Here is a 22,507-nt window from a genome sequence, read left to right on the forward strand (position 1 = left end):
AACGCAATCGAATGCAAGGAATTCTACAGAGAGACATTTTTGTTATACATCGAATTACCGTGGGAGACTAACATATTTCATTACTAGCGTCGAAAAGTAGCAACGCAAATACGTACGATCTTCAAGTATTTTTCAATTTCCAGTTCCCCAAAAAATGGTGCTTACCAAGTTATTAATTGATTATTATATTTCGGGCTTTTCGGACTATTTCGGAATTTTCGAGAATTTTGGGATTCTCGGGACTATATCAGGATCTTTGAGACTACTTCCGGATTTTCGGGACTATTCCAGAGCTTGGCTTTATGTATCTGTCGATCTTGATATCGATATATTTATCGATTTTGAAGTCGTTATATCGATTTTGTTATCGATATATTTATCGTTATTTTTATTCATATATTATCAATATATTTATCGATATATATAATTATTATTGGCGATATATGTATCGATGTTGTAATCGATATATTTAGTGGTATATTTATCGATATATATGCATATCAGGTCTCGAAGAAATCGATATATTCCCTAGAGTCCTAAAAATCTCGAAGCAATCTTGAAATCCCGACAAAGTCCCGAGAATCACGAAGCAGTCTCGAAAATCACGAAATGGTCGCAAAAATCCCCATATAGTCTCGAGAATCCCAAAAATCCCTAAGAAGTGTCAAAAATTACGAAACATAATAATTAATTGCAAACTTGGTACGAATCATTTTTCGTAGAACTGGAAGTTGGAAAGCACTTGAAAATCGTATTTGCGTTGCATTAAAAAGTATTATTTAGTTGAAAAATCACGAATAAAATTTAATTGTCCTACAAAAAATGGATCTAATATAAACCAGTCCTCTTATAAAAATCAGTATGTAGAATTGATAAACTTGGGCAATCGCCTTAGCTTTATACCCGCTATATCGCCCAGGTCTCTTCAGGTTCCAGTATCTATGAACCTGATACTCACAAGTCATTGAATGGTATCTTGAGTCTCTCCACGCGCCTCCCTAGAGTGAGATGACCCGCCAGCAGCTCCATAGCCAAGGAAATTTCTCATATCCACAGCACAAGGAGCTCCTTCGATCTTTTCAAAGCCCCATACTGGTCATATGATTTTTGTGGTCTTGCAGGTTTCTAATTGTGTCCATTTTTCACCTGCTTAACAGAAGAATACTTGTATATTGAGCTAGCGGGCAACGAACGGCATGTCCAACCTCTTCCAGGATGGCGAATTAAGAAGGGAAGTGTCCTTACTGGCTAGCCCGTCATCTTATTTCATATTAAACGTAAATATAAAAGTTTTAAGGATATATTGTGAAAAGGGTAAATACTTAGCATGTACAAAAAATTACAATTTAATTTTCCATTGTTTGTTTATTCGTCCTGGTGAAGGTTGAAGCTGAGGCTGGCTTATTTTTGTACCAAAATTGACTTTTTATGTCATTGTTCTTAAATGTCTCCTGCATTGATGTGAGATGATGAAGACCATTTTAGAATATCGCTACAAAATATACCGTAGTGACCACAATTATAAATATGTTTGTTTGTATATCGTTGCCATGACATTTTCTCAGCCACTCAGTGGTCCTCAAATGCCAACTTAACATATATACCAGAGATGTGCATGCGGTGGGCCGCAATTATTGGACACTCAATCAATACTCCTTTTTTCATTACGCGTACAACTAAAAAGAAAGCACACATCGCACACCTAGATCTAAAGTGCTATCAACTAAAAAAAATTCTGGGCGATTTTTGCATAAATCAATTCATAGGACGGACTCCATCCAATTAACAGAATTATTTTTTCTCTTCATGATTATATACATTAACTAAGAAACTACTGTTATACCCGTTTTTGTACTAATTGCGTTGAGTCTGTACGATCCACAAGCAATTAAATTTCCCTCTCGGGATTTTGAGTTAGCTCACTTTACATCTAGGTGTGCGATATGTGTGATCTCCACAGCAAAGCGTTCAAACACCGCCATCGATAAATACGTAACAATAACAAGTAAAGAAGTATAAGTTCGGGCGAAACCGAACTTGATATACCCGGCGCAGGTATCAAATATCGTCGTTTCAACTTTCTCTAAACTACATTTGCATGATAAGCAAGGGTGTTTTTCACGATTTCATATTTTTTCGATAATATGCTGAATTAGAGGTTATGAAGTAATTGAACCAAGTTTGGTAGAAATCTATAAAATGGTTTCCGGGATACACCTTTTAGTCATAAAGTGGGCGGTGCCACGCCCTATTCCTAAAAGTCTATAGCTGTCTTTTTTATTGTTTATTAACTTGGAGTAAGTTAGCGTCCTCAGTTATTAAAATATCGGAGTCTAGGATGTCTGAAATTTACCGTTTTAAGGGGAGTGGGTGTAATTTTAGTCCGATTTGAATAATTTTCAACGCTTTTCTTCACTGTACTAATCTTATTAAGTGGACCGATTTTGGTACAAATTGATGAATAAGAGATAAGATTATCCAAAAATGTATAACAATCTAATTTTGTTCTAAGTGGTTATTGTTAAGGTTGATTTTGATTCAATTAACTGTAGTATGTATGCATGTAGTTTATATAAATTACCGTTATATCGGAGGCGGGCGTGGTTATTACCCGATTTCAAAGATTTTCAACTAATTTCTTAGCTAGGCCCTGGGCAAGGCTCGTACCGAGTTTGAGAAGGATTTATGTACCGACTACTGAGATACAGCATTTCATCATAAGTGGGCTGGGTAACGCCTATTTCCAAAAATTTCATAATAATACTATTTTCTACCAAAATTCGACTTCGCATCCTAATTTTCAACAATTTGTATCCAATATTTACTGAAATATCGTAGTTTTTGATTTTTTCGAAAATACCGTTATATGGGAAGTGGGCGTGGTTACAGTCCGATTTCGCCCATTTTCAATACCAACCTACCTTGGGTAAAGCGAAGCCTACATACGGAATTTCGTTGAGATATCTAAATTTTTTCTCAAGTTATCGTGTACACGGACGGATGGACAGACGGGCGGACAGATGGACAGACAGACATGGCTTAATGGACTTCTCTATTCATTCTGAGCATTTATGTATAAATCTATATATATCTCCATCTCGATTCGTTTTGGCTGTTACAAACAACCGTTATGTGAACAAAGTTAATATATCCTTGTGCACAAGTGCGCTCAGGTATAAACATTTTTTAAATCCAAAAACTCGATTTGAACTCGCGGCTGACGGTGTTAGAGTATAAGCTCTTCTCGCGGGGCTAGTTTCTTATTATACGAGGAGTGCGCGTTACATTTCAGCTTTCACATGCTAAATGTGAGAAAATTGTATGACAACGAAGCTCCCATGCCGCAAGTTTTAACTGTCCCACTCTGCAGCCGCTTTGCAGTAGTGCAGAGACAATTCTAAAAATGGTAAGTCGGGACTAGCGGTTACTCTGGTATTCATAAAACAGTCTCTAGTCCGGAGTAGCTCCGGAAGCTACTCGGCTTTCACATACAAGTCGTGTGTGCGCAGCTAACAAACTGTTGCGACGCTAGCAGAGAATTAGTTTGCGCCCTGCAGCAATAAGGCGGCCAATTTTTCGTAAAGGACTAGTAAATACTTCACTGGTTAAAATTTGACTGGTCAGAATTGGACATTTGCTTGCATCGGAAATGTCAGCCTTCGACTAGTCCCCAAGGAACCGGCCTAGAGATAGACGAAAAGTACAGTTTGGCAGTGACAGGGTGGTGTTGTCTTGCAATTCAATAAAATAAATTTAAAGAACACACATTTACATGCGTGGCTGTAGCTCAGTGCGCAGAGATGCTTGCCACTATTTGTTAGCTTTCAGGAGGGTTCGGGTTCAAATGCCGTCAGAAACAACATGGTTATAAAATGATAAAATTTATTTTTTTTGTGTTTCCGAATTATGAAAAAGCATCTGCGAAGTGCAGAACACAATCTTACTCCAACGAAAAAAATCTCCAAAATTAGACTAGTCCAGGACTATGTTACGGTCAGTGTTGATTGGACCGGTCATTTTCCAATGACACGCCAATTCTAAAAATGGCAGGGGAATTATGAGGGACTAGTGCTGGTAACAATAGGGACTAACTGAGGGCTAACCTAGGGTGGTCAGAATTGCTGCAGGGCGTTTACTAGTGTACGCTTCTAACACAAAAATGTTGCGCTGGTATTGGTAGCTCTGTCGACGCTGTTCACCACTGCTCTTTTCACTAATAGTCACAGTTAGAAATAGTGCACTAAATTCTGAGTGCACTAGGCATTTCACTAGCAGTAAAAATATTGGAAGAAATTATATTTTTTACTATTTATTAGAAGTTTAGTGATAGTGCAAAACTTCTTCACTACCACTAGAAAACTTTAGTGATAGTGCTATTCTGTTTCACTATAATTACATTTAGTGGTAATGAATGAATTCACACTACCTCAAATAGTGCAAAGTTGAAATAGTCACTACATAAGCTGCAATAAAAATATTTTCACTAAACTTTAAAAAATTAATTCTTATAAAACTGCTCAATCCGAAATTTCATATGCCGCATATAAATAGTACGTATGTACAAACGTAACACCATCAGTTGAAATCGACTGGGCCGATCTGGTTAATCCTCTTCTTGGCGGGTTCGTGAATAACAACATAAGGTTTTAGAAAATCTCCTCACCAGGTGGCGGTGGAGTTATTATAACAAATCTTATAATTTGGGTCATATTTGGAATGGGTAGTGGTAACGAAGAATATATATGTATGTAAATACGACAGCAAAAAAATTATGAAATAAACTGTTAACCTAGTTTTCCAACTCAATGAAAAGTTTCTGTGCTCCACTAAGGATTATTGTTAGATTTTTTTTCTATCAATTTTAGTGAAAAAAAATTAAAAATGAAGAAACTTTTTGCTCAATATTCGATTGTTAATTTTAGTGGAACTTTTTTATTTCAATATCACTATTGTATACATAGTGAGGCAGATATTTTGCAACTCACCACTAAACATCAAGAATATTAGTGAACAATTTCGCACTATCATTAGCTACTAGTGTAAACTGAAAATTTAGTGCACTACCCCCAAATCTCTTAATAGTGACTTTTCGTGCTGAACATCGGTTTTTTGACTAGTTGGTATTCAGTAAGTTGTCTCACGTCTCTAGACTCAAAAAATAGTCGCTAATTTGTCAGCTCGCTTTGAGCAGGTCACAAAAAGAATTATATGGAGGAAATGATAGTTGCTTCCTATTTTTTATTTAATAAAACGCGAAAGTAAAGAGAGGAATATTTGTTTAAAAACAATTTCATTAGGAAATAAACCTAAATATTTTAATAGTAACAACATTCAATAAAAAAAAACTTGTTTTAAAAATATTAAAACCTACAGATTATGTAAAAAAATTAAAAACTAAAAAATGTAAAAAAATAAAATTAATTAAAAAAAAAATGCCGCTTCTCAAGGACTCGAACTCGGATATATCGAGTGGCACTCTAGTCATTTGCTCACTCGGCTATTGCATCTGTTGAAACAACGCGAGCAAAATGACATTCATACATACTATCAGTTGATTGTCTCTGTTTGTTTTCACCACACATTTTTGCGACTCTCCTTTACTGAATAACCAAACCATCTCTATTGAGACTTAAGTCACAAAAAGGGTCACTAATTGATAGTCTCAAATTTAGTTACTTGAGGTGAGATTGACTTACCGAATACCAGCATTAAATTCACGAAAATAGTAGCGCATGCTGTCCTCTGATATGTACGAATTATATGTACTAGTTATATGTATGTTTCTCCCTATTTTATGAACTCGGCACGAACGAATACTTTTTCTTTATTATTTGGAATCTAAATAGCTTTCCATTTCCTCCTGTCACTGAGTGTCATCCTTGTTTACCCATTTTTATTACGAGTCGCTTTTGTGGCATCCATCTTTTCAGCGACGGCACATCTGACTTATTCGCTGCTATCGAACTGCTGTTTTGCTTTCTACTATTTATAGGGGATAATTCAATGCTATAAATAAGGCGGATTAAAGCGCTCAGCCGTGCTGCTAGTCTCTTACAATATCGTATATTTTTGTATATACCCGGGTACCCTTCAAAGCGCTGCTGGGAATCTGTATGTAAAAAAAAAATGACTTTTACTGTCGCAGCTTTGTCGAACATTTTTAATGCATCCCGATTAATTTATGCACGAGTTGTAGACAAAGGAAGAGTGCTAGTATCTATGGTTCACATTATGTTTGCATCTTACATGAAGTTTATTCATTTAGGTGTGTGGGTGCAAAGTCGCTTTTAGGGGGACAGTTCACATGTGCGCATACATATCGTTAGCTTAATTCACAAAGGCCCTAACCAACACTTTTTTCGAAACTGCGTTTTTCATAGATTTTGGTGGGATATATGTAAACACACCTTTAATAAAAATTCTTAAAATTTTAGTACCAAACACAACGTACAACAACACATTTTAAAACACCTTACCTGGCTTTTACTGTAAAATAGAAAATTTGTTGGTTAGGGCCTTTGTGAATTAAGGTGACGATATATAGTGCCTAGTCATTCTGGGCAAACTATTTAAAAAGCTTCTCTTGAAAAATAATATAGAATGTGATATAAAACTGCATACGAAAATTTTTTTTTTAATTCAGCTTAAAATTTTGAAAACTTTGTATAAAGCACAACGTTGTATCATTTACATTTGCCGATTTTAGCAATTCTCATGTAAACAACGCTTGAGAAACTTTAAATGCACTGAAATTCACTTATACTTTTTCAAAAATCACAGTTTTTTAAAAGTTTATTTATTAATTCTTTTCAGAGATCATACATCTATTTTTACAATTTAACATATTTAAACGACGTTTCCTGTCGAATAAATAAATATTAAGAGAATGGACTCTTCTAACGGTTTCTTTTATGCTCATATTTAGCTATGTTTACTTTTAGATGAGAATGCGCAATCTTGTACTTTATCATTCTTAGTAATTACATTTCAAGCGAGCAATTTAATCAGCCCGGCAAGTAATCAAGCAGGGATCGTAATCGGTGTAGACTTTTGTTATTTTATTTAAAAGCAATATAACCAGATCGATGGCCGCTGTGGCTGAGTGGTTAGAGGTGCGAACTTCCATTCTGAAGGAAATGGGTGCAATCCCTGGTCCAGATAACATCTAAATTAGAAAAAGTTTTTTTCTAACAGCGGTCGCCCCTCGGCAGGCAATGCCAAACCTCCAGATGTATTTCTACCATGAAAAAGATTATCTTAAAATCTATTTGCCGTTCGTTTTTCGAAATGCAATAAAAAAAGCATGCACTTGATTATTGGCCTGTTAACCTTCTTGACTAAGTCTTTCGGGTGCCATGGCGTATGAGTTACCATTAACATTTAGTCCTGTTGAAAAAATTCAAGTCACTCTAAATTTAATTAAATATTCTTACGCTTCCAAAGAGAAAAAAATGCATCGCTTACTAAAAATGTTTAATTTTATTAGTAGAAATTGAGTTGTGGGTAAAAATTGAGTTATACGAGATCAGCAAGTTTAGGAGGCATTCTAGGGTAAAAGGTCTGAAAATTATTAATTCAGCTAGGTGTCACACTTTGGAATCTAGTATTAAATATTAAATAAAAGGTTTATAAAAAAATACATTTTTGGCTGTTTTTAGGACTCGGCAAGGTAGACAATTTTTATAACCCTACACAGAGAAAGAAGCACCTAAAAAAATGGAACAAAACTAATAAGATAAAATTAGTTTAAGAAGATATTCCTCTTGCTTCCAGAGGGCAAATCTCTTTAATAAAACCAAAACTACATCTTTTGGGTTTTATAAGATTGTCTAATTAAATGCTAAACTATGAAATTGAAAAAAAAAGTCAACGCCGACCTGTCCTCGAACCTGTAACCTTCTGAACAACAGTTTACACCTCTACCTACTCGACTACGATGGTCGCCTTACTCCCAGTATTCTATTGATTATGGATTTGAATCCACGACCCAAAAGACGGCAGTAATACTCGCATCCGTTAGGCTAGAACATCTATTGAGAAGACATGGAAAATATACAATTCTCAATTCATTGTCTATTTTATTGAAAATAAAATCAAGAAGAATAATCTCATAAAATTAAGAAGAAGTCTATTTGGAATTTTATCCGTTTGTTTCATCTGTTTTGCCCCTTAGCTCAGAAACTTTTCATAAAGAAAATCCTTTTTATGCGTCATATTTTTCTCTGTGTAAAATACTCCAAAGTAAGGTGTCAAACTAAGGGGATAAAAACTTATCTTCACGACCCAGTCCAATGTACATAAAGTAGATATATGTATATTTGTACATTTACAAAGGTATGTACATATGCATCCAGATTATTATTATGAAAGGCGATTGTTTCCTTCTACATAGATGACTGAAAATAAATGACCAACGCGAGGAGGCTTATCCACATATGTAATATTCATATGTATGTATGTACAAATGCCCATATATGAAAGCTCGAAGAATATGTGTGTAGGTATATTTCAATGTTTGCAAATACATACATACATACGTACATATGTATATTAAGATTTAGTGAATGCATAGTGCATAATTACGAATTGTTTGTTACAAACCACTCACCACTCAACATATGTACATACAAGTGTAAGTTTATTTAAATGCCAGAATGAAATAGAATGCAACTGATGCTTCCGACCGACAAGAGTGCAAACAACATTGCTGGCCAACAGTGGAAAAACAAAGGCACCAGGAACAATGACGTGTGCGGCCAGCGTGTTAGTTCAGACTGAGCATAAATATGCAGCCCACATACATAAATAATAAGCCCAACATATGTGCATGTATCTACACATCTAGTAGGTACCCTTCTTGTGCACTAAGCTCAGCTCGCCACACTAAACTTACACAGCCCCACAAACAAGACGAAACACTGCAAAAACCGCGACTAATACGGGACTACTCCGGGAGCAATCGCAAAGGAACATGCGACTTATACCACTACTGATCTCTTTATATGGAATGAATTGTTCGAGCATATCCTATGACTAGTCACTTTTAAAAAATAAAATTCGAACCAGGGTTCTCAGGTCTTTTAGCGAATACTCTCTCTATGTGCCAAGCCGGCACATAAAAAGTGCGTACATAACATTAAATCGATAATTGTACCCATTAGAGATGAGTTGGGGACTAAGCGATTTCCAATTATACCCGCAAGGGATGAGTCGAAACTAATTGATCTTCAATAATACTCGTATGAGACTAGTTGCGACTAATTAATGCCCAATTGTACCCGATTGAGAGTAATCTCGGAATACTCTCTTTAGAGTACAATTTTTTGCAGAGCACAATACATATGTAGTTGCATATGCAGGGGGAGCGAAATCTCCGCTTCTTTCAGTTGCCCCCATTTTAAAAGGAGCGGACTATTAACGCTTTAATGACAGAAAAATTCAAGAAAACTAAACAATTATATTACGTTCTCATGGAGCCATAAACTCGAGTTTATGGGCTATTTTGAAGTTTTTCATTAAACACTACTCATAAACTCGGAATTTTCATTAAACTCGCCTTAAACATTACTTTTATTTAAAATCAGTAAACAATTTTTGGCGCTGAAATATTTTTCTAAGTATTTGCCCGAGCTCCTCCTCTACCTCCTTTGACGAGTGAGCTCTTTTGTTGTGACACAAATGGAGGCTCCTACATTTTTGCGCTGAATTCAAATGGCAAATGGTTTTATGAGAAGCTTTTTAAAGACAGAAATACACTCATAAGTTTTGCCATTGCATGCTGGAGTGCGAATGATATTTTGGTTTCTACACCTGTAATCACTGTGCGACGGCGGACGCAGTAAGTACATTAGGATGCTCCAAAAATGCATAGTAAAAAGTAAAGTCTGAATTTCTATGCTCTCATCCCCATCGAATGTTCTATATAAAAAAAAAAATATACCCATAAAAAAATCTTTAGTATTAAAAAATGGTTAAACAAACAATTGGGTATTGTTGGAGTCTCATGAAAAGAACCAGAATTTCCGATCGAAAAATATTAATTTTCAAGAATTCCATATCTACCGTTTGGAACCCCCAAACTTAGAAAATATTCCAAATGTTAGTCAGCGTTATAAGAGATCCGAGTGCCAGTGAGTGGCAGTCTGGCATAGTACATGTTTTTAGTTTCTTAATTACAAAAAAAATAAAAACTTTACCTCACATCTACAGGTAAAGTCTTTAATTTGACCTCTCAGTTTTGAAATTACCTTTCAAAAGTATTCCCAAACTAAAATCTTATTAAATCTGTTTCGTGTGATACACATGTATTTCAATTAACTGAAGAACTAATTTGAATTTGATTGTTCGAACAAATGGCAGCCCTCCTAAGTAAATGAGTATTTTGAGTGTATCTTTTTAAACAAGTAACAACCACCTTCAAACATTCCAAAAGGTCAAACTAAAGATTTGTTAGGGTTAGGTTAGGTTGTTGTGGCAGACCCCACCAAGGGGCCTCACTTAAACATTAATTGGATTGTCCATTGTGCTACCACATTCACACAAGTTCTTTGAAAGGCAACTAAAATCTGTGTTAGAAGTTAAGAGAAGCGCTGGGTGCTCAGAACAAAGTTCCGCAGGCAGCTGATGTCCACTTCGGATAGCTTTTCAGGAGTGTTGAAGAAATGAGCACCGAGGTGTTTAAACCTTAGTCTTGCGAATGCCGGGCAGCTGAGAAGGAAGTGTGGAGATGATTCCACCTCATCTTCCAAACAGCTGCGGCTGTAGGGATCTGTGACGATGTTAAGTCGCACCGCGTGGGTTCCTAAAGGACCATGTCCGGTCAGTACACCTGTGAGGATTGAGAGGTGGAGCTTAGCCAGCTGCAGAAGCTCCCTTGATCGCTCGCGGTCAAAGACCGGTCAGAAGGACCTTGCAACTTTGCATTTCGGGGTTTTTTCCCAGCGCTCGCTGAGCCGACTGTGAGCCCATCTGTCCAGAAGCAGGCCACAGGTTGCCAACGGAACTCCTACGCCCTCCCTATCCGAGGAAATGGCCTCGAGGGTGCCCTGTCTAGCCAATTCATCAGCCCTGCAGTTTCCAGTGATGTAGTGTATAAATTGCTTTTAAATTAATTAAGTTTCCTGCAGGGAATTGATATAAGTTAGATAAATTAGTTTTGGATACTTTTATTATTTAGTTAGTAACTAATTTTGCCTTATAAAGAATTAATATTTTCAAGATTTTTTTTTGTTTTTTAACCAGTGAGCATATGCTTAGCACATCTGAGATCACATTCTAATTTATTTCAATAGTGGACCTCATCATTAAATACTATGAGACATGGAATTAAAAAATTACCAGGTAAACATCACTCATACGCCACGTTGACTGCAAGTGTTTTTCTAGTCATTGCAAATGTTAATAGTAGCAGAAAAGTTAAAAACATTTAGGTAAACCTTAGAAGTGAGTTGCTCGTATGAAAAAACCTCTGCATACATAAGTCTTCTTACAGCCCATACTTATGTACGAAATCTTGTTTGTATTTTTTATTGTCAAAAAGGTATAATAAGTAGATACAAATTTTACGTTGTTTGGCCGAAGCGACGATTTTTTCTGGGTAATTTTACAATTTTTCAGCGAAAGCTGTCGGCAACGCTGCTGACAGTTCATTCTGCAGGGGAAAAGGCACTGGAGTGTGTATGTACATATGTACATATTGTCGCCCGTATGCCAGAAACATGAATGTGTAAAACTTAAAATTTTGGGAAATCAAGTTTGAAAGTTTTTTTTTTACGAGACTTAACTCTACATTTATGCAACTCAAATTGTAAAATATGTGGTTTCCATGTACACATGATATTCTGGCTTTTGGTATAACATCAAGTCAACCCCATAACTCAGAACTGATAAATTTGCACATTAATGCTTCTCGCATAAGAGTGACGATATATTCAATTTGTTGTGTCAACCACATACTGCACCAAGAATGATAGATTTTTCTCAACATGATGATACTGGACATGAGTGTGAAGGGATTCTTTGTCTTTCGTTTATATAAACATTTGTCGGCCGCTGTGCTGTAGTGTAGTGTGTTGAAGTAGAAGTGTGCGCTTCCACGCTGCAGGGCCTGGGTTCAAGCCCTGGTCAAAGCAACTCCGGGAAAAAAATATAAGGGATCATCCCTTACACTCGTAAAAGTCTCGTAAACCTCGTATAGCTCGTAAATTTCGAGTCTCGTGAAAGAACTGTCAAAATTTGTATGGAGCTCTATTTACGAGCCCCTCGTAAATTTACGAAGCAAATTTTATGCGCAAATGACCTCGCCATACAAAAATTAATTGTCTTAAAGTATGTTCACTTCGTATGGAAGAACCTGCGTAAAAAAAAATCCAAAAATCAACGAGATTTTCAAGCAACTTCAAACCTACACTTTGTTATACGAAAACTAAAGGAGCTATAAAACTGCGTACTTAGAAGTTTTGTAAAAAAATCGTAATAGAAAGTTGCAAATTAGTGGCAACAGTGGTGGCCTGGGTAGGCCATTTACCATGGCAAATTAAGTTTTTTTGTAAAATCGATTTTTTCCTTGTCCGTTCGCCGGCAATGGTTGTAAAATTCACCGACTCTTTAGTCCGTCGACGGGTATGGTATATTGCCGCCGATTCTAAAAGACTTAACGAAGAAAGAAGATATACACCATTGAAATTCGAAATGGCCTGCGTAGACCACATCACACAACGGAGGGTTAAGGTAACAATATGCGTATACCCGTACTAAGCACTTTTTAAAGATATTGAGATTTATTTGTCGGTCTAGGTGATTACCCTTTGGCCGGTCAATGTAGAAAAACTAATAGAAAAAGTAGCTGCACGCTTTTATCCTGGAAATTCTGCATCACGTAAAAAACTTTCAGACCAACATATAACTGGTTGGTGTGGTCAGGGCGGTAAGTACGTTTCTATGTCAGTAAATGTGGATGTATTCAAAGCAGAAATGAACTATGCAGAAAACATGTGAATAAATATATGCATGCGTGTGAATGCGTATGAATTGGTTAAACCATAGAAAAAACGTAAAAGTTGTTTCGTTAATTTTATGACCGCTTCAGAAATAAAGCTGAATTTAAGAAATGGTGACCATCTCAAACAAATTTCTATTCATAATTTGTTATTGTTGCTGCTAGACCTTGTATGAGAGTTGAAATGAGGAAAATTTAATTGAGCTAGGTAATTTATGTTGATCTCTGTATAAAAGAAAGAGCTTCTCAGAGTACACTGATGTTGAGGGAACTGAGTGTGTGGAAAGGACGCACGTACGAGCATGGATGTATCTTTCCAAACATTCCCGAAAAATCGCTTCTCTTCAAGAAAAACAACATTATGTTTCCAGCAAGGAAACCAAATTTTAACATCGGAGTTTGCAGAGACCATCACTCGGCTCTGCAGGTAGCAGACATAGGCGATATTAACCCACTGCAACTTCTTATGTTCTTATACTCCAGGTGCTAAATCTGAGAGAAATAACTAATTTGTTGCTGCTTTCTTGTTGTCATGTAAGTAATTTCCTTCCTGAATCCGAGGAAAATGAAATATGAAAATCCAAAGAAATTCTCAGTGTTAAAAATTCACGTAAAACCCACAACCGTGTCTACAAGAAAGGCTGGCCTTTTTTTTAATGCAGCCCTTTATAATTGTAAAATTTTTTGACACATTGTTTGAATAAATGTGTTAGTTTTAAAAAGCAGGAAATAATTTTTTCAATTATGCTTTTGAAATGAAAATTGGTCAAGAAATTACGGACGTATTCAAGGCGAATTAATATAAGGTGATAGCAGGAGTACAAAAACAAAAATTTACATTTATTTTGTTTTTGCTTTGGCGGCATAAACTGTCAAAATCTGTAAGAGCGTGTGTAGAAATTCAAACAAAATTTTTCAATTTGATATCAGAAGCCGTGCCGCGAAACAAATACACAAAATCAGCTGAGCTAGTAACACCACCTTATATTAATTCGCCTTGGATTGGGGTAGCTTGAAGTGTGTGGTAGTGGATCCAGGAGAGGAGAAATGTACAGTGAACCCATTGCCGTACCGTTGGAGCGCTCACATTCGATCCCTAAAATCACACCAAAAATTCTATTATTGTATTTTGAAATCTTAGTTAATAGTTTTTTTGCAGATATATTAAGGGAGCGTTCCTTTGCAATTAAAAACTTATTTTTTTTTTACTACAAAAGGGGCTCCAACTAAAAATTGTATAATGAGATATGCTATTTTTACAGAGGTCCAGCTTTGGAATGAATAATTTTGTTGGGAGCCATAAAAGAGACACAATTTTTTAATTCTCTTGGGAATGCCGCAATAATTTTTGCAAGGCATCCCAATGCACATATCAACATATTTATATTCATACTTATATGCATAGGTATGTAAGTATGTATGTACTTATGTTAGCATACCCCATCAGATATTTGCAGTTCATATTATAGTACACAATATCGAGCCCTAACCGCCAAAATAACGTAAGCGACATTTTTTTCAAAATTTTCTTTTTGATGCAGAAATGTATCTAGATGCTCTAGGAATATTTCTGCATCAAAAAGAAAATTTTGAAAAAAATGTCGATTACGTTATTTTGGCGGTTAGGGCTCGATATGTACACAATGCTATCCTCAACATTCAAAGGCCAATTCGCAGTCTTAGGCAAATATTCGACCAAGTTGTCCACGGAGGAATGTATGTATGTGTTATGCGCACATAAACATTTGTTTCGTCGTTTATTTTTATTTGCAAGAGATTTTCTTCAGAGGTGAGTTGAGCTCCTTGAGGATTATTACAAAAACATGCTGTTAGTGTATATTTATTGACTGAATAAGCAGTTGTGGTATGTGCATACATACTAACATAGCAACATCTAATAGCAGTTTTAATTACATATCGATTATAACCTTCCTTCCGCATGAAGCAAAGGAAATATACTCATTCTTACATTTTGCTTTAGCCTCATTGTATTTATTGCATGAACATACATACGTAGTGCCACATTTTGGGGATTAAAGTAAACATTCGCTATTCACACGCTTATTTTTGAAAACACTTTGATACTAGAACGGAGCTTAAATGCATGCATTTTTGAAGGAAAAGGATATTTTTGCTGTCAAGATACATTCTCACCCAAAAATTAAGCAGACAACAGCTTAGCTTAATATTATTAACTGGTGTAAAAACCTGTACAGGTTCAGGGAAATAAGTAAAGTAAATCGAAATTGCACTTTAACTTACATTTTCGAGCTCGATTCATGTTCGTACTTATACAAATTTAATGCAGTTAGTTTTAGATACAAGTGCACGCATGTGAGTTGTTTGGAATGGTGTTGCGTGATACCATAAGTTCAGTGTCATGTTTGGTTCAGCAGCTTACTTTATTCCACCACACCTCCCTCGATTTTAAAGCTTCTGCACATCACCACCTGCCATTTCATTTCATCTAACTATCACCTTCCTTAACTAGTATGTATGCAGTAGCTTATTTTCTGATTAGTTGCCTTACTTGGGTTAGTTGGGTTTACCTACGAAACTCTTCAAGGGATCTGCGCTCACTTGGCACATGCAACTGCCCGAATTGTTGAGCAGTACTTATATGATATGTGTAGTTTTTAGGTGTGGCAACCATTGTGTGTCGCTGATAATCTGGGATTAAGTGACCCCATATGGGTGTGAATGACGAGTTGCGTAAGCCGTGCAACCTGAAAAATACATAATAAAATAAAACATGAAAATGCCCAATAAACATTGTCGTGATTACCCAATAGGAATATCGAACTGAGAGTGATCTCATAACCATCTTAGTTTTCCAACGTTCAAAGTAAATTTGAAATACACTCGAAATGGGTTCGAAAAAAAAAAATGAAATGAAAATGGTAACAAGAGAGAAGGTGAAATCCAACTCATTGGCGATGGGAAATATTTTAGAAAATCACACTCTCACAATAAAATCTCGATTCGATAATGGGCTGGATTTCAAATTCATAACGAAGCGAAAATACATTAGACAACGAAGGTTCCATTTTGCTGGAGAATGGCCGAGTTCTCGAATCGAATACTAACCTATTGCACATTCGTTATCGGAGGTTAGACTCGAAAAGAGGATTGGTTTTCCAATCATTTTCGGATTGTTAACCAAGCTCAATGCTTATTGGGCGAGAAAAGCCTTATTCCTTATGGTATACTCATCTATTCATATGGATTAGTAGTCAGGGCCAGATTCATAGTAGAGGCAAATTTTGGACCAAGAGTTTTTTTAAATATATTAAAATTAGGAAGAAATTGTATACCTACATAAATGTTAGGAGTGGTCCACACAAACAATTCAAAAAGTAATAAGTATGTTTGACCCCTCTGATAGATTTTTCTACAACTCTCGCCGTCGCGTTTGGATGAAGCGCGGGATCTAGTGGCATATCCTCCGCGAAATGTGGTGCGAAAAATTAACTGTACGAGTGTAGCGCGGCAGACGAAGCAGGATTTTGCTATTTGTGGGCATATGTCATGAAGAAATGAAAAGTATGGTGGAATATCGAAATAAAATCGCCCCATTTTTTTTTATATAAAACTCATGAAAGCGACATACCAAATCATTTAATGTAACAATAAGATGTTGTTATAGTATAGTTTTTAACACCGAAGAAAAAATATAAGGTGACCGTGACATAAGTTCCGTGTCTAAAACCAAGCTAAATGCATCAGGCGAGTTATTAAGCTAAACGTTTATCTTTCGCAAAGACTTGATGTCGACATCCCTTTTAACTAGTTTAAAGCAGGCCATTTGGCTTTGATCAGTATTTGAGTTTTTCGCAACATAGGATATGATAACATCTTCGGAAATAGTATATCCCTTTGAAAAATAAATATGAAAAAAATAAATTAAAAACGAAAAAAAGTAGAGAGAAAAAAATAAGAAAATTCCGCTGTGTGAGGACTCGAACTCGGATTTCTCGAATGGCACGCGTGTGCTTTATCAACTCAGCCATGGCGACTGTTAGAGTGACGCGAGCTAAATTACATAAAAGTGCTTTCTCTCAAAATAACTTTTCACCACGAGTGGTGAATGAAAGAGTTTTTTCTAAGACTTTTGTGCCAAAATAACAAAAGTCTTTCTAACTATCTTGTCATCTGTCTTTCATTTGTCTCACGAAAGACTTTTTATTATCTTAGACAGAATTGCCCTGTTAGATACATTTCTCGTACGTTTGAAATCGCTTAGAAAATGCACTAAAAAGTAGGCTTACGGTGGAAAATTTTTCTGCAAATATATATCAGTCCTCCAAAAAGTAACAACAGTAATTATTTGAATAACAAAAAAATATTGGAAAAAAAACATATTTTGTTAAAGTCGGTTTTTGCTGTTCAATAACTGATTAGTAAGTGACCTTTTAGTTAAGATGCAGGGATGGTATTCAGGGCCAGTAGTCAAGAGTTCTAGCTTTAATTTAAGCCTAAGTGGAAGGTTCTATCACCTTTTGTTTCTTTGCTAGAGCTTCCCAAATATAACACTTTGAGTTTTTGAAAAATACCGTTATATGAAAATTGGCGCATCTTTGGCCGGGTTTTGTTTATATTAACACCTTACGCTAATAATAAGCTAAAGAAGCTTCTGTTAATTTTTACTATATATGGCCAGCTTTTTCATGATTTCTCCCACTGTACGCCGATATCAAAATAAAAAGGCATACAACCATATTCGGAAATAGGAAAAAATTTGAAGCGAGCTTCCACTTAATTACTTGCCTGATCTAATGATGACTTACAAAAAAAGTTGAATTAATCTATGTGTATTGAAGTAGTCTTCAGTCAATTTTGTTTAATGGAAACTGGAACTTTTTCAGCTGACACGAACTTATAAACCAATATATAGATGGCCATGGATGTGTAAAAAAATTTTGGCGCAAATATTTGCTTCCAATTTTCAAATTAAAAGCTCTATAAGCGGAATTTTTATAAAATTTTCGATAAAAATGTATGTTAGCATATACATATGCATGTATGATGTACATATATATGATATATGTGTGTGTGTATATAAATCCATTCGCCATTTTGCAGACGTAAGCACATACATATGTATGTAAAAGTCCAAGCGTAGCCGCGGTCGTGCTATTATTTATATTAACGTGATCATGTGTTCAATGTACATACGTGTATGTGAACTCTTGACTCTTACCTTGTGCAAACATGAACGTATCACTTCCGTTTCCACTCCGGGGCCGGATGGTGATGGGCAACAAACTCCTTATTCCACACAAAGTGTCCACGCAGCAACATTTAAACTGACCCATGGCGGTGGAGATAAAGCCAATATGCTTAGTGGCTTCGTGTGTAATGCGAGTATAATATGTAGATGTTAGGCGTGAAGAAGGCGAACGACGGTAAAAAACAAAGACGCGTGCTACAACTGTGATGGTATTCATGGGCATATATGGATTTGTGCTTGCAGCTTAACCACAGACCGTCGGAGATAATGTGTGATGTGGTGGCTGGTTAGCAATAGGAGGGAGAAGCAACCTTCAATGCCTATTTGCTTCTAACTAGTGCTATGTAGCTGCTTTTGGTGTGATTTATATTTCAGTTATGTGGTACTTGTTGCAGGTCGCAACTGACGCTTTTAGCTATGTTCAAGGCGCAGGTGTCCTGGCGTTAGCTTTTTTGCAAAACGCGCATGCTTTTGGTTTGCTGTTGTAAATACTATTTTTTTTTTTGCATTTACGACTTACAAACTTTATAGCTTAATGCAGTCTACATATTTGCTTAGCGGTGTTTGTGACTCTATGTTGTTGAACTTGCTTTGCGGTTCAGCTTTTTAGTCCACTTGGTTCACTTGCCCTCACGACGTCAGGCGACATTATAGTAAGTATGTCCATTTAACTTTTGTAGAGTTTTTACCTCCGTTAGTAGTTCTGATGCGCACTTTGTGCAACAATGCAACTTTTGGCCACAAAAATGGAACTTATACTGTAAAGAGAAAAACACATACATATTAGAGGGCTGCATGAATGCATTCAAAACGGCTTATGAATTATTTATATACAAAACGAATTAATGATTTTGGCTTCAAATTTTCTTGAATTTGAGTGAATAGCTGTTCTGATATTTGTGTCGACATTACAATATTCAAACAAAGTGAAAATAAATTAAATTGAAATAAATGACAATTTTTTGTATGAATCAAGGCGATTTCATATAAGGTGGTATCGATTCAACAAATACAACAATTACTTTTATTTTGTTTTTGCTTTTAGCTGGTGACTGTCAAATTTCAGCTATTCTTCTCCGAATGAAAAATTGCGACAGAAAATGCAAACACTCTCACGTTTTCACTCACTCACTAGCAAAATATAAAATTTTGACAATCAAACGCTACACACAGCTTATTAAACAACACCACCTTATATAAATTCGCCTTGGTATGAATATCCAAAAATATTTTTTCTACGCACATATGTACAAACGTACATACATATGTATGTATGTATGTATTGCTGCATTCCTATTATATACGAAAAAACTTGTTTGTAGAAATAAACTTTTACCGAAATGAGTTTGAATGATTTGAATGTTTTCTATTCATTCATTCACATTCTTCCATTTGAAGGTAGAAAATATAAAACAAAATGTATATTCATAACTTACAAAATTTCAAACGCTGAGTGTTTTGTATGTGAAGTAAAATATTCAAATCTACTGTACTCTGTTTGGCTAGAAGTTTGAATGAATTCATGCAGCCCTCTAATACATATACGACATACTTTTATTGAGATGCCATTTTAATAATGATTAGTTATTTTATATTTTCCTTTTTTTAAATCTACTTAAGCACTCAAATTTAGTTTGATTTGCAGTTATCTTGTGCAAAAATAACAGCTAAATATATATCTAATTTTTCAGTTTCACTTTTTCCGTGCCCAGGGACACACAGACTTAGTTTTTTCTTTACTAAACTGCAGTAAGCGAACTGACTTCGTCTTATTGATGAAACTTTAGACCTGAACATCGTATCCCTGGAAAACTTTGAAATTAGAAGGCGATTGAGAGTCAAGGTACTCTCTAAATGGAAAAGTTCTCACTTAACAGGTTGCCATTTTCGCGTTTGTGGCGGAAAGTGCTGGCTTCGATGGAAGGCGGGAACCTAGATTTAGTTTTGCGGGTCGAAAGCTTATAATACAAATGCTTTCTCCCTGAAGGTATTCCAAAAGGGGTAAAGAAATAATAGAAGACCAACTTTCAATCGTAAATTTAGCTTTTGAGGTATTGGGGCTCACTTTGTGCATCTACGTTATTGGTAGACAAGGGGTGGTTGAACGGTAACGACTTAAGGTTTGTAGTAAACAAATTTCGGAATTGCCCAATTTTCGTTCAGCTGCTGGGATGATTTTTAGCCTTTCTGCATGAAGTCCCAAAGGACAATGACTGGCGGCTAGAACTTCCACCGGTGGAGAGAGAAGTGACCTGTTCAGTTTAAAGCGCCCCTTGTCCGACGCCGTTCAATGCATGGCCAGAAGAACTTGCAACCTTGCATTCCAAGGCTACTCACTTTCCTTTGAAAGCTGCCCGACTTTGCCCAACAAGTTGTGCTAAAAAGCGTGCGATAAAAAAACTTCACAAGTTCGATATCTTTTAGTTTACGTTCAGTTCATTGTAAGGAATTTACGATTGCCTCTGGCAGGACGTTGTTGAGAATAATTGCCGTATATTCATTGCAATGTTCCCACAATAGTCGGGATATATAATGAAGCGATCCGGATTTACATATGTATATTGGGCCTAGAACTGCTACTCCAGAGGCATTCTCGAAAACCATTTGCGGTATTTCTACATACGTGTGTGATACTACAATACACCAAAAAAGCAATTGGAAGCGCAATGCATCAAAAGTCTTTCGGAGTAGAATTAGGCATATGGTCGGAAGATTCGGTTGGCTTCCTCTGTGGTAAGCAATTTATGCCTATGCATCTGAACAAAGTGCGGATGCCGTGAGTTACGCGATTACAGAAAGGGTCAAACCGCAAACGGGGTGGAGTTCTTCAAAGCAATGACTGCACATGCAAGATAAAAACGCATACGTATACGACAAAGCAATGTTCAAAAGCGCCACAATCGAAATTCCTAGGTGCAGAGAGCGTAGTCAGAGGCGGAAAAAGTCGAAAAATAAGCATAACACTGGAAAATAGGGAAAAGAAAGAGCGAGCGTTAAAATAAACGGCAGCTGTTCAAGTGTTGCGGATATGATTCGATTTCGCTGCAGTGGAAAAGGAATACTGCAGGAGCAGCAAAAAAATGGCCACGTTAGCAGTGAGTGGGAATCAGTTGATGGAAAACGTTATCGCAGCTGCTTTAGCGAGTGTTGCTTCTACTATTTGTTGCTGCACCATTGCATTCGTACGAACGTATGTAAAATTTTTCTACTCCGTGCAACTGGTCATGGCTGTCGCATCAGTTTTTGCCTCTGTCTTCGGTCTGTCCAAAAAAAATTTTAATTGACATGCTTTTGATTTCCGTAAGTGGCTTTCACACAAAACTTTAACCACTGAGCTTTTGATGAGTATATACCAGAGTAGTGAAAAACGCATTAATTTTTTTAATGCACAAATTGTGCTTAATGCATAAGGTTTTGAAATTTAATGCAAATAAAAACTTCAAGTCATTAATTCTGAAAGCATAATGCTAATGAAATTTGTTTCATTAAATTATCTAAACTAATGCTGATGAAAAAATGTTAATGCATTAACATGCCGACAGGATTGGATCAAAAGTTGTGTCGTAGTTGCGATGACCCTAGCTTAAAAGAGACAGTCGAACACTTCCTGCGCGAGCGTCCAGTCCTCGCAAGGATGAGGCTAAGCAACTCTGTAATACATTCCTGAAGAATGTCTTAAAGTGCAGCTGCCTCTCTCTGCATTATATATGTTAAATGTTTCTATTTACGCAAGATTGTAACTGACTGCTTGAGTATAAACAAATTTTATACACAAGTATGTATGGTATTTTGAAGTATATTTAGGGTACTCACAGTTTCGTATTATGTGGTGTGGTAAGTTTGCCATACACTAACTTTAAAAGAATTTGCCATCTGGTATCATTGTTTGTTTTTGTTTCGCATACAAACTAGAGATACCATTTACGGCTAAAATTGCCTTGCTTTGGCATGTGTTTATCTTTTGTGTTAAACTGGCATCACCAAACAGCTGATTATATTTTGCGACGCAAAATGGAAGCAGAAACGTTGAAAGCAAAAGTAAGTGAATTTTTGTGATTTTTAAATAAAAATGTAAAAATATTTTATTATTTGCAGGTTAAGCAAAAGCGTATACGCAAAGCGCCATATCGAAAATGGAGCGAGTGGGAGCAGCAGCAATAGGTAAATTTTCTGCGCCAAAATAGGCCAATCGAAAAGCCAAATGCGCAGCTTTACTACAAGCGCTTCTTGAGCGAAAATGGGCTTGAGATAGAATGGTCAACGGTGCGCAGCAAGGTCAA

The 22,507-nt window shown here is 36.2% G+C and overlaps 1 protein-coding gene across 1 annotated transcript in view; it reads right to left on the bottom strand.

Moving 5' to 3' along the window:
• Positions 1–22,507, bottom strand: part of LOC108359597 (uncharacterized) — a 65,712-nt gene that overhangs the window by 1,329 nt on the left and 41,876 nt on the right. Inside the window, exon 2 of the mRNA XM_017611517.1 lies at positions 18,198–18,985. Within this exon, the coding sequence (XP_017467006.1) occupies positions 18,198–18,450 (253 nt within the window). The 5' untranslated portion in view covers positions 18,451–18,985. The remainder of the gene's footprint in view (positions 1–18,197; positions 18,986–22,507) is intronic.

This window comes from Rhagoletis zephyria, unplaced genomic scaffold, assembly GCF_001687245.7.
Source record: "Rhagoletis zephyria isolate East Lansing unplaced genomic scaffold, Rhagoletis_zephyria_1.1 Rzeph_scaffold_00417, whole genome shotgun sequence".
Taxonomy (NCBI): Eukaryota; Metazoa; Arthropoda; class Insecta; order Diptera; family Tephritidae; genus Rhagoletis; species Rhagoletis zephyria.